Below are 17,665 nucleotides of genomic sequence, written 5' to 3'. Positions count from 1 at the left end.
CCTACTTTCTTTTCGAACCAAGATTTAAGTTGTAGTCAAATGTGAGTGAATATTATAGTGTTACTCTGTTTAAACTTCCAGCAACGTCACTGAGTTTTATTCTGTTTCTCTTTTGAACTATGTTTTTAATCTTCTCCTCTATGTTTCAGGGAATAAATAATATATGTCTCTTATATACTGCCTTTCAATATTCCACTGCACCCTTCAGTATTCCACTGCACCCTTCAATATTCCACTGCACCCTTCAGTATTCCACTGCACCCTTCAGTATTCCACTGCACCCTTCAGTATTCCACTGCACCCTTCAGTATTCCACTGCACCCTTCAGTATTCCACTGCACCCTTCAGTATTCCACTGCACCCTTCAGTATTCCACTGCACCCTTCAGTATTCCACTGCACCCTCAAATATTCTATTGAACCCTCCAATATTCCATTGCACTTTTTTATATTCTGCTGTACCTTTCTATGTACCAATTTACCCCTCTTGTGTCCACTATATCCTTTTCTGTTACTCTGTACTCTATGATCCAATGTTTCCTTCAATGTTCCACAGTATAATTAACAGGAGTTCTGAAGTTATTCTTCAACACAATATATCGTTGGTTTGGAGACATTTAGAATATACTGCACAATTCTGGTCACCCTATTACAGAATGGACTTAATTGCGCCTGAAATCGTACAGAGAAGGATGACAAGGCTGATATCAAGTATCAGAAATCTCTCCAACGAGGGTAAACTTAGGTCACTGAATCTGCATTTTCTAGAGAGGCGTAGAATTAGAGGAAATATGATTGTAGCGTATAAATGGAAAACAGGAATAAATGAACGGGATGTAAGTAATCAAGGTATACCTCACAGTAATGGGTTCAAGTTGAAAAAAAAATATTTAGAAAGATATAGAAACCATTGGTTTGGTAATAGAGTTGTGGATGAGTGAAACAAACTAACGAGTAACGTCATTGAAGCTAAAACTTTATGTAGCTTTAAAAATAGTACATGAGTGGATGTGGATGGGTGTGACTTGGCCGTACCTAGCATAGTCCAGTAGGCCTGCTGAAGTGCTCATTCTTTCTTATATAAGAATATAAAAGCATTAGAAAGAAGGAACACTGCAGCAGGTCTACTGACCCATGTGAAGCAGGTCCATGTCACCCCAGGCTTAGACCAATGACCCACCTAGTCAGGTCACACCCACCCACAGCCACTTATGTATTTATCTAACATATTTTTAATACTACACAACGTCTTAGCTTCTATGACGGTACTCGGGAGTTTGTTCACCTCTCTGTTCTATTGAACTTATCTTTGTTCTAATATACTTACCTACGTTCAACTGGAAGTGTTTCTGTTCTATTGTGATTTTCTCTGAACTCACGTTCTTTTCATCAGTTCATTTGTAACTGTCTATGATCCTTTGTATCTTTTTCCTTCCTGTGTAACAATTTATGTTCCAGTGAACCCTCCAGTGAACCCTCCAGTGAACCCTCCACCAATGAACCCTCCAGTGAACCCTCCAGTGAACCCTCCAGTGAACCCTCCAGTGAACCCTCCAGTGAACCCCCCAGTGAACCCTCCAGTGAACCCTCCAGTGAACCCTCCAGTGAACCCTCCAGTGAACCCTCCAGTGAACCCTCCAGTGAACCCTCCAGTGAACCCTCCAGTGAACCCTCCAGTGAACCCTCCAGTGAACCCTCCAGTGAACCCTCCAGTGAACCCTCCAGTGAACCCTCCAGTGAACCCTCCAGTGAACCCCCCAGTGAACCCTCCAGTGAACCCTCCAGTGAACCCTCCAGTGAACCCTCCATTGAACCCCCCAGCAAACCCTCCAGTGAACCCTCCAGTGAACCCTCCAGTGAACCTTCCAGTGAACCCTCCAGTGAACCATCCAGTAAACCTTCCAGTGAACCCTCCAGTGAACCCTCCAGTAAACCCTCCAGTGAACCCTCCAGTGAACCCTCCAGTGAACCCTCCAGTGAACCCTCCGGTGAACCCTCCAGTGAACCCTCCAGTGAACCCTCCAGTGAACCCTCCAGTGAATCTTCCAGTGAACCCTCCAGTGAACCATCCAGTAAACCTTCCAGTGAACCCTCCAGTGAACCCTCCAGTAAACCCTCCAGTGAACCCTCCAGTGAACCCACCAGTGAACCCTCCAGTGAACCCTCCAGTGAACCATCCAGTGAAACTTCCAGTGAACCCTCCAGTGAACCCTCCAGTGAACCCTCCAGTGAACCCTCCAGTGAACCCTCCAGTGAACCCTCCAGTGTTTATCTACACTCCTCCCTGTTATACATTACTAAACTTAATTATCGTCTCATGTTAGATATCGTATTTATGATGATGAGAAAGATTGTAAGTGGATGAAATGTTCCATATGATGATGAGAAAGATTGTAAGTGGAGGAAATGTTCCATATGATGATGAGAAAGATTGTAAGAGGTGGAAATGTTCCATATGATGATGAGAAAGATTGCAAGAGGAGGAAATGTTCCATATGATGATGAGAAAGATTGTAAGTGGAGGAAATGTTCCATATGATGATGAGAAAGATTGCAAGAGGAGGAAATGTTCCATATGTTGATGAGAAAGATTGCAAGAGGTGGAAATGTTCCATATGATAATGAGAAAGATTGCAAGAGGTGGAAATGTTCCATATGATGATGAGAAAGATTGTAAGTGGAGGAAATGTTCCATATGATGATGAGAAAGATTGCAAGAGGTGGAAATGTTCCATATGATAATGAGAAAGATTGCAAGTGGAGGAAATGTTCCATATGACGATGAGAAAGATTGCAAGAGGTGGAAATGTTCCATATGATGATGAGAAAGATTGCAAGAGGTGGAAATGTTCCATATGATGATGAGAAAGATTGCAAGAGGAGGAAATGTTCCATATGATGATGAGAAAGATTGTAAGTGGAGGAAATGTTCCATATGATGATGAGAAAGATTGCAAGAGGAGGAAATGTTCCATATGATGATGAGAAAGATTGTAAGTGGAGGAAATGTTCCATATGATGATGAGAAAGATTGTAAGTGGAGGAAATGTTCCATATGATGATGAGAAAGATTGCAAGAGGAGGAAATGTTCCATATGATGATGAGAAAGATTGCAAGAGGTGGAAATGTTCCATATGATGATGAGAAAGATTGCAAGAGGAGGAAACTATCTCTCTCCATGGTCACCTTTATGAACTATCTCTCTCCGTGGTCACCTTTATGAACTATCTCTCTCCATGGTCACCTTTATGAACTATCTCTCTCCATGGTCACCTTTATGAACTATCTCTCTCCGTGGTCACCTTTATGAACTATCTCTCTCCATGGTCACCTTTATGAACTATCTCTCTCCATGGTCACCTTTATGAACTATCTCTCTCCATGGTCACCTTTATGAACTATCTCTCTCCATGGTCACCTTTATGAACTATCTCTCTCCATGGTCACCTTTATGAACTATCTCTCTCCATGGTCACCTTTATGAACTATCTCTCTCCATGGTCACCTTTATGAACTATCTCTCTCCATGGTCACCTTTATGAACTATCTCTCTCCATGGTCACCTTTATGAACTATCTCTCTCCATGGTCACCTTTATGAACTATCTCTCTCCATGGTCACCTTTATGAACTATCTCTCTCCATGGTCACCTTTATGAACTATCTCTCTCCATGGTCACCTTTATGAACTATCTCTCTCCATGGTCACCTTTATGAACTATCTCTCTCCATGGTCACCTTTATGAACTATCTCTCTCCATGGTCACCTTTATGAACTATCTCTCTCCATGGTCACCTTTATGAACTATCTCTCCATGGTCACCTTTATGAACTATCTCTCTCCATGGTCACCTTTATGAACTATCTCTCTCCATGGTCACCTTTATGAACTATCTCTCTCCATGGTCACCTTTACCCTAAACTTCTGGAAAATAATATTACTGTTTATTTAAGACTTTTAATATTATGTCGTCAGAGAGAATTTTCCAGCTGTTAGTTAACGTTTATTTGATGTGGATATAACAGTGTTAGTATTATATTATTTACCTCTCCAGCACCTGACTTCCTGTGTCCTTTATGGTAACTCTTTATCTTCTGACTCAATAAACTGGATGATGTCTGATGTAAGTGTGACATCCATATTTCTTCTTCCCCATTTTTCTCCCTCTGCTTCTCCGTCTTCTTCTTCTTCTTCTTTTTCTTCTTCTTCTTCTTCTTCTTCTTCTTCTTCTTCTTCTTCTTCTTCTTCTTCTTCTTCTTCTTCTTTTTCTTCTTCTTTTTCTTCTTCTTCTTCTTCTTCTTCTTCTTCTTCTTCTTCTTCTTCTTCTTCTTCTTCTTCTTCTTCTTCTTCTTCTTCTTCTTCTTATTCTTCTTCTTATTATTATTATTATTATTATTATTATATTATTATTATTATTATAATTATTATAATTATTATTATTATTATAATTATCATATGCATACAGAGTCTTCCTTCTGTATTTTATTTCGTATTTCCTTCGGGTTTATCAGATTGTTAATTCTTACATACAATGTTAATTCTTACATACAATGTTAATTCTTACATACAATGTTAATTCTTAAATACAATGAACTATATAGAAGACTAGACGATGTATTTCGGTCGCTGTGAGATTCGTGGAAGATCCCGGTATTGTATAATACCAGTCGCTTGTATCTTAATGTATAGGACTGAAATAGGTCAGAGTTCGTCGTAAGTTGATAACGTTGTTAAATAAGATTTTAAGGGATTCGGAATAAGTGTTCATAAATCATATGGAAAGAGGTATCGAAATATCTTGAATAAAAATTGTAAATTAGCACATTTACTGTGTAAATCTAATGTAAACAAATCAAAAAAAGACTAACGAGACTATTATTGTAAAATACACAAAGATAATAACTTTGAAGCCGCTCAGAAGCTGCATTATCGTTGTCAACATAAAAGTCTTAAAGCTAATCAGATGCGGCATTTAGAAAATATTTCACGAAAAGAAATATTTGAAGCTTTCCATTCCCCCCCCCCCCAAAAAAAAAAGCAACTTGGAACTTTGCTAGAAACCATTCCAAACTTTTTACTAAGTAGGAATGACCAGCATAAAAAGAACATAATTACGTACCACTTAACATATTGCAACCTAAAAAAAAAATACCCCAAAGACTCTTTGTATCCACATACCTCGAAATTAAAATTCTGTTATGTTATAAATGTTTTTGAAATCACTATAATAAGATATTTAAAATGATGTTCCACTCAACGTTGTGCAGTGAAAGCGCCGCCCTGCTTGTGAGGTGCTGATCCATCAACTTAAAATTCTGGAGCGCTGCGTAGCCTCTTACCTGCTACTGGCAGTAATGAGGCCTTTGACACAGCTTTCATATTTATATATATATATATATATATATATGTATATATATATATATATATATATATATATATATATATATATATATATATATATATATATATATATATATATATATATATAAGATATTCACAATGCTTAAGTTGTGATAGTGAAGGTATTCACTCAACTAATTACTTATTTACTTATTTGTACTTACCTATTTGTGATTGCAGGAGTCTATTCACAGCTCCTGGCCCAGATTCTTCTCTGGTCGCTTCTAGGTCTACCCTCTCCCTGCTCTATGAGCATTGTCGTATCTCTTATTAAAGCTATGTATGGATCCTGCCTCCACTACATCACTCTCCAGATTGTTCCACTTCCTGACAACGCTGTGGCTGAAGAACAACTGCCTAACATTCCTGTGACTCACCTGAGTTTTCAACTTCCAGTTGTGTCCCTTTGTTGCTGTGGCTCATCTCTGAGACATCATGTCCCTTATCAACCCTGTCAATTTCTCTCAGGATTTAATATGTCGGTATTATGTCCCCCTATCCCTCCTGTCCTCCAGTGTCATCAGGTCTATTTCCCTTAATCTTTCTTCGTAGGACATTCCCCTTAGCTCCTGGACTAGTTTTGTTGCAAACCTTAGTACTTTCTCTAATTTCTTGACGTGCCTGACCAGGTGTGGGTTCCATACTGATGTTGCTTACTCCAATATGGGGCCTGACATACTTGGTGTACAGGTTAGGTAAGGTTCGTCAGGAAACAGGACAAGTGTTTCCTGAAGCGGGTCAGACGATGACCCCCCGTTGGAGCTTTTGGTCATCTGACTGAGGCCTTCCGCTAGCTTACCAGTCCACCCCTTTAAAAATTAAGGTTTTTAAGTAGATTCATGACATACAGACTCTTTAATGATACCTTACCAAGGTGTCGAAACGCTAATCTTAGGTTTGCCAGGCGCCTATATACTGCAGCAGTTATTTGGCTGATATGTGCCTCAGGAGATGTGCTCGGTATTATACTCACCATAAGATCCTTTTCCTTGAGTGAGGCTTGCAGTCTTTGACCTCCCTAGCCTGTACTCTGTTGTCTTCTTTCACCTTCTCCAGTCTTCCTGACTTTGCATTTTGTTTAGTTAAACTTCACGAGCCAGTTGTTGGACCAGGCTTGCAGCCTGTCAAAATCCCTTTGTAGTCCCATCTGATCATTTTCCATTTGAAATTTTCACATTGGCTTTACATCGTCTGCAAACAGGGACACCTCTGACTCTATCCCTTCCGTCATATCATTCACATAAACCTGAAACAGCACAGGCTCGAGAATTGACCTTTGTAGAACTGTGCTCGTCACAGGCGCCCACTCTGAGACCTCATCACGTACCATGACTCGCTGTTGTCTTCCAAATAGGTACTCACTGATCCAGTGCAGTGTCTTCCCTATTATCCCTGCCTGGTCCTCTAGCTTTTGCACCAATCTCTTTTGTGGAACTGTGTCAAACGCCTTCTTACAGTCCAAGAAAACGCAATCAACCCACCCTTCTGTCTCTTTTCATACTGCTGTCACCCTGTTATAGAACTCCAGTAGATTAGTGACACAGGATTTCCTGTCCCCTAAATAACGTCGCTGCTTGTCGTTAATAATCTTATTCTTTTCTAAGTGTTCCACCACTCTTCTGATAATCTTCTCGTTGACTTAGCATACTATACATGTCAGTGACACTGGTCTGTAGTTCAATACTTCGTGCCTGTCTTCTTTTTTAAAAACTGGGACTACATTTGCTGTCTTCCATACCTCAGGTAGTCGCCCTGTTTCGATAAATGTGTTTAAGACTGTTGTTAGTGATATACATGGCGTCTCTGCAACTTAGCAGCCTCTTCACTTTTTCCTTGGTTGTATGTATTGTGTCCAACACTTGATGGTGCACCCCACCTCTCCGTCTTTCCGGAGTCCCTTCTGTCTCCTCAGTGAACACGTCTTTGAATCTCATGTTGAGCACCTCATATACTTCTCAGTCATTTCTTGTGATCTTCCTTCTTTCCTTCCTCAGCCTGATTACCTCGTCCTTGACTATTCTTTTCCTCCTGATGTGGCTGTACAACAGTTTCGGGTCAGATTTGGCTTTCGCTGCATTTTCGTATTGTCGGTGGGCCTCCCTTCTTATCTGTGCATACTCGTTTCTGGCTCGTCGACTAGTCTCTTTATTCTCCTGAGTCCTTTGCCTTCTGTACTTTTTCCATTCTCTAGAGCACTTAGTTTTTGCCTCCCTGCACCTTCGGGTAACCCAAAGACTCGTTCTGTCCTTCCCATTATTTCTGTTACCCTTGGGGACAAACCTTTCCTCTGCCTCCTTGCATTTTGTTGTTACAAAGTCCATCATTTCGTTTGCTGATTTTCCTACCGACTCCTGTTCCCACTGAACCTCCTGCAGGAAGGTCCGCATTCCTGTGTAGTCCCCCCTTTTATAGTTTAGCTTTTCCCTTTCTACTCCTGTTACCCTCTCCACTTTTAGTTCCACGATGTATTCGAAGCTCATAACTACGTGGTCACTAGCTCCAAGGGGCCTTTCATATGTGATGTGCTCAATGTCTGAGCTACTAAGGGTGAACACGATGTCCAGTCTTGCTGGTGTGTGTGTGTGTGTGTGTGTGTGTGTGTGTGTGTGTGTGTGTGTGTGTGTGTGTGTGTGTGTGTGTGTGTGTGTGTGTGTGTGTGTGTGTGTGTGTGTGTGTGTGTGTGTGTGTGTGTGTGTGTGTGTGTGTGTGTGTGAGTGTGTACTTACCTAATTGTGGTTGTAGGGGTTGAGTCGCAGTTTCTGCCCCCTCCTCTTCCTTGCTTGTTACTAGGTTCACTCTCTCCCTACTCCATGAGCTTTATCATACCTCTTTCTTAGGCTATGTGTGGCTCCTGACTCCAGTATATCACTTCAGAGACTATTCCACTTCCTGACAACTCTGTGACTGAAGAAATACTTCCTAATATCCCTGCGACTCATCTGAGGCTTCAACTTCCAATTGTGATCCCTTGTTGCTGTGTTCCATCTCTGCAACATCCTGTCCCTATCCACCTTCTCAGTTTCTCTCAGTATTTAATATGTCTCTACTATGTCCCTCCTATCTTTGCACTTTCTCTAATTTCTTGACGTGCTTCATCAGATGTGGGTTCCAAACAGGTGTTGCATACTCCAATATGGGCCTGACGTACACGGTGTACGGACTCTTGAACGATTCCTTACTGAAGTGTCGGAACGCTATTTTTAGGTTTCCCAGGCGCCCATATTCTGCAGCAGTTACTTGGTTGATGCGCACCTCAGGAGACGTGCTCGATATTATACTCACTCCATGATCCTTTTCCTCAAGTGAGGTTTGCATAATGGATGTGTGTTCGATTATGGTAATGATACCAGATTTAATTTTGTTTGTAACAAATTAAATTTGGCACAGTTACCCTTTAGCCGTATTGACATTGATTTACCTAATTGTAATGCAAATGACCCCTCGCCATATTTTGATGATTATGATTGTTTTATGAAAACAGGCCTTCACTTTATGTCAACGCAAGATCACTTTTTCCAAAATTAGCGGAGATTAGGACTAGCTAACAGAACTAGAGCGGCAGTTATATCCATCTTTGAATCCTGGTTGGATGATACGGTAGCTGACGACGAGGTCAAAATAGGTTACAATATAAAAGCTTAGATGGGAATAGAAAAAGTAGTGGGGTATGTGCCTACATAAGAAATGACTTAGCCTACAACTCAAGATCTGACTTAAATGACACTAAACTGGAGATTCCATGGTTTGAAGTGCTGCTTACCAAGACAAAATCCATCATAGTAGGACCTAATTACCGCCCTACCATGCATGATCGGTTCTTAGAAGATTTTTCGAGTCTCGTGCGTACTTGATACCAATTGCAACACAGTAATACTGGGCGACTTCAATATCTGTTTTCAGCAGCAAAATAACGGGCTATGCAAAAGGTATAAGCAAATTCTAGGTTTAAATAGTTACACTCAACTAATTAATACACCAACCCGGATCACACAGTTCTCAGCCACCCTAACTGACCACATACTTTGTAACCGCTCTGAGAACATTAGTCAGTCAGGCGTCATTACCACAGGTCTTAGTGATCATTTCATCATTTACTGCTCCAGGAAAATAACTAGGGATATGATAAGCCTACACAGGACAATAAAAATGAGGTCAACTAGAAACTACAGTAAAGAAACACTGGTAAATAGGCTACACAATTGTGACTGGACAGAGATAACAAGTTGCACGGACGTAAACGATGCCTGGGAAAAATTCAAAACAATGTTCACTACCATCCTTGATAATATTGCACCAGTTAAAGAGGTTAGGATTAAACGAAGAACTGAACCCTGGATGAATACTGAAATATTAGATAATATGAAATTCAGAGACCAGCTGCTAAAAAAATTATGTCAAACAGACAGGATATTGCAACGCTAAATGAATTCCAAAGGGTGAGGAACAGAATGCAGAGGCTTACAAAAGGAGCAAAGACAAGGCAATGAGGTATGCCACGAAACAAATAAAGTGACAAATAGTTTAATTCATACCACACATCTGTTGCATCAACACTAGTCAGTAAACTACCAGCTGCATCAAATACCTTTAAGTCAGACTATAATAAGTTTAAAATATACTATACCATTAAGAGGGTAAACCCAAATAGTTGTCAACTAGTAAGTGTATCTCATGACTTCGTGCAAAAAGAACTAAGCAGGTTAAACCCAACTAAGACCATCTGCCCAAATAACATCCCGTCTAAGTTCCTCAAAGATGGTGCCTCCGAATTGCCAATCTCCATTGCACACAATAAATTTGACCATCACCACTAATACCGTACCGGAGGTGTTCAAGGAGGCCAGAGTTACTCCTATCTTCAAGAAAAATAGTAGGTCTGATGTCAGCAACTATAGGCCTGTTAGTATACTCAGTATAATATCCAAAATCCTAGAGAGGGCGGTGTACTGTCAAGTAGTTAAGTACCTTAATGACAACAACATTCTCCATAGTTACCAATCAGGCTTCAGGAGATCTTATTCAACCGACACCTCCCTAATTATTCTTATAGATTACATGAGAACCTATGTAACTGTATTTGTATATACCTGAATAAAATTACTTGACCTTTGCCGATCTTGGTGAGAGTGTGTCTCTGTGCGTGCGTGTTTTTATCTAATTGTACTCACCTAATTGTGGTTTCAGGGGCCGAGTCACAGCTACTAGGTTCACTCTGTCCCTACTCTATAAGCTTCATCAAACCTCTTCTTAAAGCTATGTATGGTAACTGCCCTTACTTTTCAGACTATTCCACTTCCTGACAACTCCATTGCTGAAGAAATATTTCCTAACATCTTTGTGACTCATCTGAGTCCTGAACTTCCAACTGTGACCCCTTGCTGCTGTGTCCCATCTCTGAAACATCCTATCCCCATCCAACTTGTAAATTCCTCTCAATATTTAATATGTCATTATGTTCACCCTATCCCTCCTGTCCTGAAGGATTAGAGGGAAAAGTAGGGAGTGGTGGATTAGAGGGAGAAGTAGGGAGCGATGGATTAGAGGGAGAAGTAGGGAGTGATGGATTAGAGGGAGAAGTAGGGAGTGATGGATTAGAGGAAGAAGTAGGTAGTGATGGATTAGAGGGAGAAGTAGGGAGTGATGGTTTAGAGGGAGAAGTAGGTAGTGATGGATTAGAGGGAGTAGGGAGTGATGGATTAGAGGGAGAAGTAGGGAGTGATGGATTAGAGGAAGAAGTAGGTAGTGATGGATTAGAGGGAGAAGTAGGGAGTGATGGATTAGAGGGAGAAGTAGGGAGTGATGGTTTAGAGGGAGAAGTAGGTAGTGATGGATTAGAGGGAAAAGTAGGGAGTGATGGTTTAGAGGGAGAAGTAGGTAGTGATGGATTAGAGGGAGAAGTAGGGAGTGATGGATTAGAGGGAGAAGTAGGGAGTGATGGATTAGAGGAAGAAGTAGGTAGTGATGGATTAGAGGGAGAAGTAGGGAGTGATGGATTAGAGGAAGAAGTAGGTAGTGATGGATTAGAGGGAGAAGTAGGGAGTGATGGTTTAGAGGGAGAAGTAGGTAGTGATGGATTAGAGGGAGAAGTAGGGAGTGATGGTTTAGAGGGAGAAGTAGGTAGTGATGGATTAGAGGGAGAAGTAGGGAGTGATGGATTAGAGGGAGAAGTAGGGAGTGATGGATTAGAGGGAGAAGTATGGAGTGATGAATTAGAGGGAGAAGTACGTAGTGATGGATTAGAGGTAGAAGTAGGGAGTGATGGATTAGAGGGAGAAGTGGGGAGTGATGGATTAGAGGGAGTGGTAATGAGTGACGGATTAGAGGGTGGTATTTGCTTATCTAGTGCAGGGGCTGGTTAATGGATTTGTGTGTGTGTGTGTGTGTGTGTGTGTGTGTGTGTACTCACCTAATTGTACTCACCTAATTGTGGTTGCAGAGGTCGAGACTGATCTCTTGGCCCCGCCTCTTCACTGAACGCTACTAGGTCCTCTCTCTCCCTGCTCCATGAGCTTTATCATACCTCATCTTAAAGCTATGTATGGTTCCTTCCTCCACTACGTCGCTTTCTAGGCTAATCCACTTCCTGACAACTCTGTGACTGACAACTCTATGCCTTTGACCCATAGCAGTCTTCAACTTCCAATTGCGCCCACTTGTTTCAATGTCCCATCTCTGGAACATCCTGTCTTTGTCCATTTTGTCAATTCCTCGCAGTATTTTGCATGTCGTTATCATGTCTCCCCTGACCCTCCTGTCCTCCAGTGTCGTCAGGTCGATTTCCCTTAATCTTTCTTCATGGGTCAATCCCCTTAGCTATGGGACTACTCTTGTTGCAAACTTTTGCACTTTAATTTCTTGACGTGCTTGACCAGGTGTGGATTTCAAACTGGTGCTGCATACTCCAGTATGGGCCTGACGTATTTGGTGTACAGTGTCTTGAACGATTCCTTAGTGAGGTATCGGAATGCTATTCTTAGGTTTTCCAGACGCCCGTATGCTGCAGCAGTTATCTGATTGATGTGCACCTCAGGTGATGTCCTCGGTATTATACTCACCCCAAGATCTTTTTCCTTCTGTGAAATTTGCAGTCTTTGGCCACCTAGACTATACTCTGTTTGCGGTCTTCTTTGCCCTTCCCTGATCTTCATGACTTTGCATTTGGCAGGGTTAAATTCATGGAGCCAGATGCTGGACCAGGCTTGTAGCCTGTCCAGGTCTCTTTGTAGTCCTGCCTGACCCTCGACCGATTTAAATCTTTTCATTAACTTCACATCATTTGTAAACAGGGACACTTCTGAGTCTATCCCTTCCGTTATGTTATTCACATATACCAAAACCAGTACAGGTCCTAGGACTGACCCCTGTGGAACCCTGCTCGTCACTGGCGCCCACTCTGTCGCCTCGTCACGTACCATGACTCGTTGTTACTTCCCTCTCAGACATTCTTTGATCCAATGCAGTGTATTTCCTGTTATGTGTGCCTGATCCCCTATCTTTTGCATTAAGCTCTTGTGAGGAACTGTGTCGAAGGCCCTCTTGCAGTCCAAGAAAATGCAGTCCATCCACCCCTCTCTCTCGTGTCTTACTTCTGTTACCTTGTCGTAAAACTCAAGTAGGTTTGTGACACAGGATTTTCCTTCCCTGAAACCGTGCTGGTTGTCATTTATAAGCTTGTGTCTTTCTAGGTACTCCACCACTCTCCTCCTGATGATCTTCTCCATGACTTTGCATACTATTCACGTCAGTGACACAGGTCTGTAGTTTAATGCCTCGTGTCTGTCTCTTTTCTTAAAAATTGGGACTACATTTGCAATCTTCCATACCTCAGGTAGTTGCCCATTTTCAATGAATGTGTTGAAGATTTTTGTTAGTGGCACATACAGCATCTCTGATCCCTCAGTAAGAACCCATGGAGAGATGCTGTCTGGTCCTACCCCCTTTGAGGTATCAAGTTCACACAGCAGCTTCTCCACTTCCTCCTCAGTTGTGTGTATTTCATCTAGCACTTGTTGGTGTACCTCCCTATTCTGTACTCACCTATTTGTGGTTGCAGGGGTCGAGTCCTAGCTCCTGGCCTGAGTGTATGTGTGTGTGTGTGTGTGTGTGTGTGTGTGTGTGTGTGTGTGTGTGTGTGTGTGTGTGTGTGTGTGTGTGTGTGTGTGTGTGTGTGTGTGTGTGTGTGTGTGTGTGTGTGTGTGTGTGTGTGTGTGTGTGTGTGTGTGTGTGTGTGTGTGTGTGTGTGTGTGTGTGTGTGTGTGTGTGTGTGTGTGTGTGTGTGTGTGTGTGTGTGTGTGTGTGTGCGTGTCAGTGTCACATAGCTCAGTACTAACCTGGTGTGTATTTTCAGAACCCAAGACTTACATATGCGGTAGTGGGGATGTGTTTATCAACACTGGCAGCAACATCAACTTAACTTGTGTGGTAGACTACACACCCAAGCCGCCTTCTTACGTCATCTGGAAACACAACAATAAGGTTAGAGTCAGAACAGACTTATAAAGTCTGTTGTAAAGTCACATGGTGAGTAGTGGTCAATTTTTACTTAGTAAGGACAAAATCTTTCTTGTTTTGCTGAAACAATAATTAAGATCGTTTTGAAAAAACTACTAAAAAATATAGTTAAAAGATAAACAGTGATAAACCAACCCCTCGAACTCCACCACGGTCAGGTTCACTACCTTACACGCACCATACCCACCCAGCATGTCATAATCCACTCGTACAGTCTAGTCTAGCAGATGGATGTAAACCAGGAGAAAGCAAGCAGCCAGGGAAATGGTACGGCTGGCAATACTAGGAGAGGCAAGTGTCGGTCATGCTTACAGCTTCGTTGTGTCAACTCTAATGGTTTCCTCCGCAAACACGGTAGTTGCCCTGGTTCAGGATGTCCTCCTGTGAAAAGTGATGATCCAGAGCCACCTCAGGCACCTGAACCCACTCCAACAGATCTCATCTCATCAGACAATATCTTGGAAGCAATTAAAGCAACAGGTACCAGGACACTCACACATATTCCCAAAGCAGCCCGTCCACACGCAGCTGGGAAACTTACAGATCTCTTAAAAAAAAAAGTAAACGATGGCTCCACTATCCTAAATGCTCCACCAACCATCAAGGCATGGCACAACTTGCTACTTTTGGCAATGTCTGCTTAGCTGTGCCGGAAAGAAGGGGAAAGAGGCTTGCCTCAATGATAATTAAATCCTTAAGAGACTTTCCTAGAACCTCATTCGCCTTCCCCGTCAACACAAAAAGGGAGAGGCAGAACCCCCAGTCACTCCACTGACAGGAAAAAAGTCAGAGTCCAGGTGAGCAAGAAAATTGAAGAGGGCAACACAGTGGGGGGCAATCAGAATTATTACCAGTGAAGATACAGTTGCTCCCAGGGATGCTGACACGGCGGAAGCACTTAAAGGAAAGCGCTCTGTCAGGGAAACCAGTGGCACCAACAGTTCCAACACCTCTGTCCCCACTGTGGAACCATTGATTGTGGAAGACTCAGACATTTACAAAGCAATAATGTCATTCCTATCTGGTTCTGCTGGGGATTACACTGGAATAATGCCACAACATTTAAAGGAAATGGTTAATCCAGTTATTGGGTAGATTGCAGAGACACTGCTTTCAGAGATCACAAGGTTCGTCAACAATTCCTTGGCTGGTCTGATTCCTGATGAAATTAGACCTTTCTTTTTTTGGTGCAACACTTTGTGCACTAAAAAAGAAGGATGGAGGAATTAGGCCTATTGCAGTAGGCAACACTCTTTGCCGCCTCGTATCCAAAGCTGCTGTCCAAAGTATTCGTGCACAGGCAGCCATGATGCTTCAACCAAACCAGCTTGGTTTTGGGGTCTCTCAAGGAAGTGAAGCAGCGGTTCATGCAACAAGGGCGTATATAAACAACCTGCCTAATGACAATGCAGTGGTAAAATGAGACTTCAAGAATGCATTTAATCTCCTGAAAAGAGATGTGGTATTAGCAGCGGTACAAGAACATTTCCCTGGTATCTTCTCTTTTGTTTCAGCTGGGTATAGCAAGGAATCAGTGCTCACGTTTGGAGAGCATGAAATCACATCATCAGAGGGTGTTCAGCAAGGGGATCCTCTTGCACCGTTTCTCTTCTGTATAGCGGTTAGGGAAATCACAGACTGACCAGCGAGCTAAACGTCTGGTTCCTGGATGATGGCACACTAGCAGGTACAAAGTAGTACCTCCTAGATGATCTTACACAGGTAATGACACGGGGACAGGAAATGGGCCTCATCCTGAATCCATCTAAATGTGAAATCATCTCACTCAATCAACAAGTGATAAATGCAGTGAGATCCAAACTACCAGGAGCAGCAGTTATTGCCCCTATAGATAGCATCTTGCTTGGAGCATCTTCCAAGCATCTTGCTTGGAAGCGATGGCATTGAGTTGAGGAAAATGGATCAACGAATGGGCAATCTGGACACCCACGATGCCTTGTACCTTCTCACAAAGTACTTGAGTCTGCCCGTGTTGACATATTTCCTAAGATGTGCACCTTCATATGATAGCCCTATACTGCACGAATATGACAGTGTCCAGAGACAGATTTTTACAAAAGTACTTAACCTTACTCTAGAAGACGGACAGTGGAACCAAGCTACACTTCCAGTCAGACTAGGAGGCATTGGTGTCCGCAAGTCATCACAGATTGTGCTACCTGCTTTTCTGTCCTCATGTATTGCATCCAGAGGGCTTGTAGCAGCGATTCTCCCTGAACATCTTAGGGACAAGACTGGAGTCCAGGACCAAAAGTTCATTGACTGAGCCATGATCTGGGATAATCTAATGGGCTCTGAAACCAGACCTGCTCCGCCCAACAACTACAAACAGTCGCACTGGGATGGCCCAGTAGTGGAGAATATAGCCTCAACAATGCTTCAGAGTTTGTCAGAGAAAGATAGAGCCCATCTCCTGGCAGTGAAAGCCCCTCATCCAAGGGACTTTATGTTGGCTGTTCCCAACTCCAGCCTTGGCACACGCCTCGACCCACAGACCATCCGAATTGGTGATGCCCTTCGACTTGCCGCCCCTATTCTCGCCGAACACAGGTATAATTGTGGCAGTGAAGCAGCAGACTGATTCGGGTACCATTGTCTTGTGTGTCGTAAATCCGAGGGAAAGATTGCAAGACATTTTAGGTTAATAGCATTATCAAGAGGAGCCTCACAACAGCCGGATGCCCAGCACTAAGGGAGCCACCCCAACTATGTAGATCTGATGGCAGCCAGAAGCGTCGAGATGGTATCACCCTTCAAGCCTGGACAGACGGTAAGCAGGTGGTGTGGGACTACACATGTGCATCTACCTTGACTGATACCTATCTCCAATACACCAGGGAGGAAGGAGGGGCAGCTGCCAGCTTCAGGGAGTCCCACAAGTCTAGAAAATATGGAGAACTTGCCTATCATTATATGTTTGTTACCATAGGCTCAGAGACCCTTGGCTCATGGGGAAAGAGTGCATGTAAGTTCCTTAAGGAGCTAGGTAAAAGACTCATCAGGGTAACTAGGGATCCCAGGGCAGCTAATTTTCTGCTCCAGCGACTCAGTGCGGCTGTTCAGAGGGGTAATGCCTGCGGTATTTTGGGCATGTGCCCACCTCTTAGGAGCTGGATGAGATTTTCGCATTATAATCAGTGACAAACACGTAACAATATGTACTAGACATGTATCTCTCATATCTCTTGTACTGCATATGCCATCTCTACATCAACAATGTGTCTCTTAAATCTTCTGTACCATAATATGTAATAAAATATACCTATTGGTAAAAAAGAATGAAAAGATGGGGTGGTAGGGGAAGTGGAAAATTCAAACGGCTTCAGGAAGAAATCCATATATTCTTCCTTGAAGGCTTTTTATCCACTTCTCCGAGGTTGTGGGTCCCACAATTTACACCAGAGGTGGACCTCGTCCTATATATATATATATATGTATATATATATATATATATATATATATATATATATATATATATATATATATATATATATAAAGACCAGTATATCCTACTCACAACTGGAGCTGTTGGTGATCTGACCGAGGTCTTCCGCTGGCTTACCTTTCCTTTTAAATATTATGGTTGATTATAACCAGGACTTGATGTGCTGTTGGAGTGAGAGAAAGGTAATATTTATGAAGGGACTCAGGGAAACTGGCAGCCGAACCAGAGTCCTGGAGATGGTAGGCACAGTGCCGGCACTCTGAACGAGTGTTAATGTTGCAGTTTGAT

The 17,665-nt window shown here is 42.4% G+C and overlaps 1 protein-coding gene across 1 annotated transcript in view; it reads left to right on the top strand.

Moving 5' to 3' along the window:
• Positions 1 to 16,513, top strand: part of LOC138850987 (zwei Ig domain protein zig-8-like) — a 180,543-nt gene extending 164,030 nt beyond the window's left edge. Inside the window, exons 5-6 of the mRNA XM_070091269.1 lie at positions 13,748 to 13,875; positions 16,265 to 16,513. Coding sequence (XP_069947370.1) covers positions 13,748 to 13,875; positions 16,265 to 16,513 — 377 coding nt within the window. The remainder of the gene's footprint in view (positions 1 to 13,747; positions 13,876 to 16,264) is intronic.
• Positions 16,514 to 17,665: the final 1,152 nt, after the last annotated feature.

The sequence above is a fragment of the Cherax quadricarinatus genome, chromosome 34 (assembly GCF_038502225.1).
Source record: "Cherax quadricarinatus isolate ZL_2023a chromosome 34, ASM3850222v1, whole genome shotgun sequence".
NCBI classification, from domain to species: domain Eukaryota; kingdom Metazoa; phylum Arthropoda; class Malacostraca; order Decapoda; family Parastacidae; genus Cherax; species Cherax quadricarinatus.
This window is presented reverse-complemented; position numbering and strand designations above follow the sequence as displayed.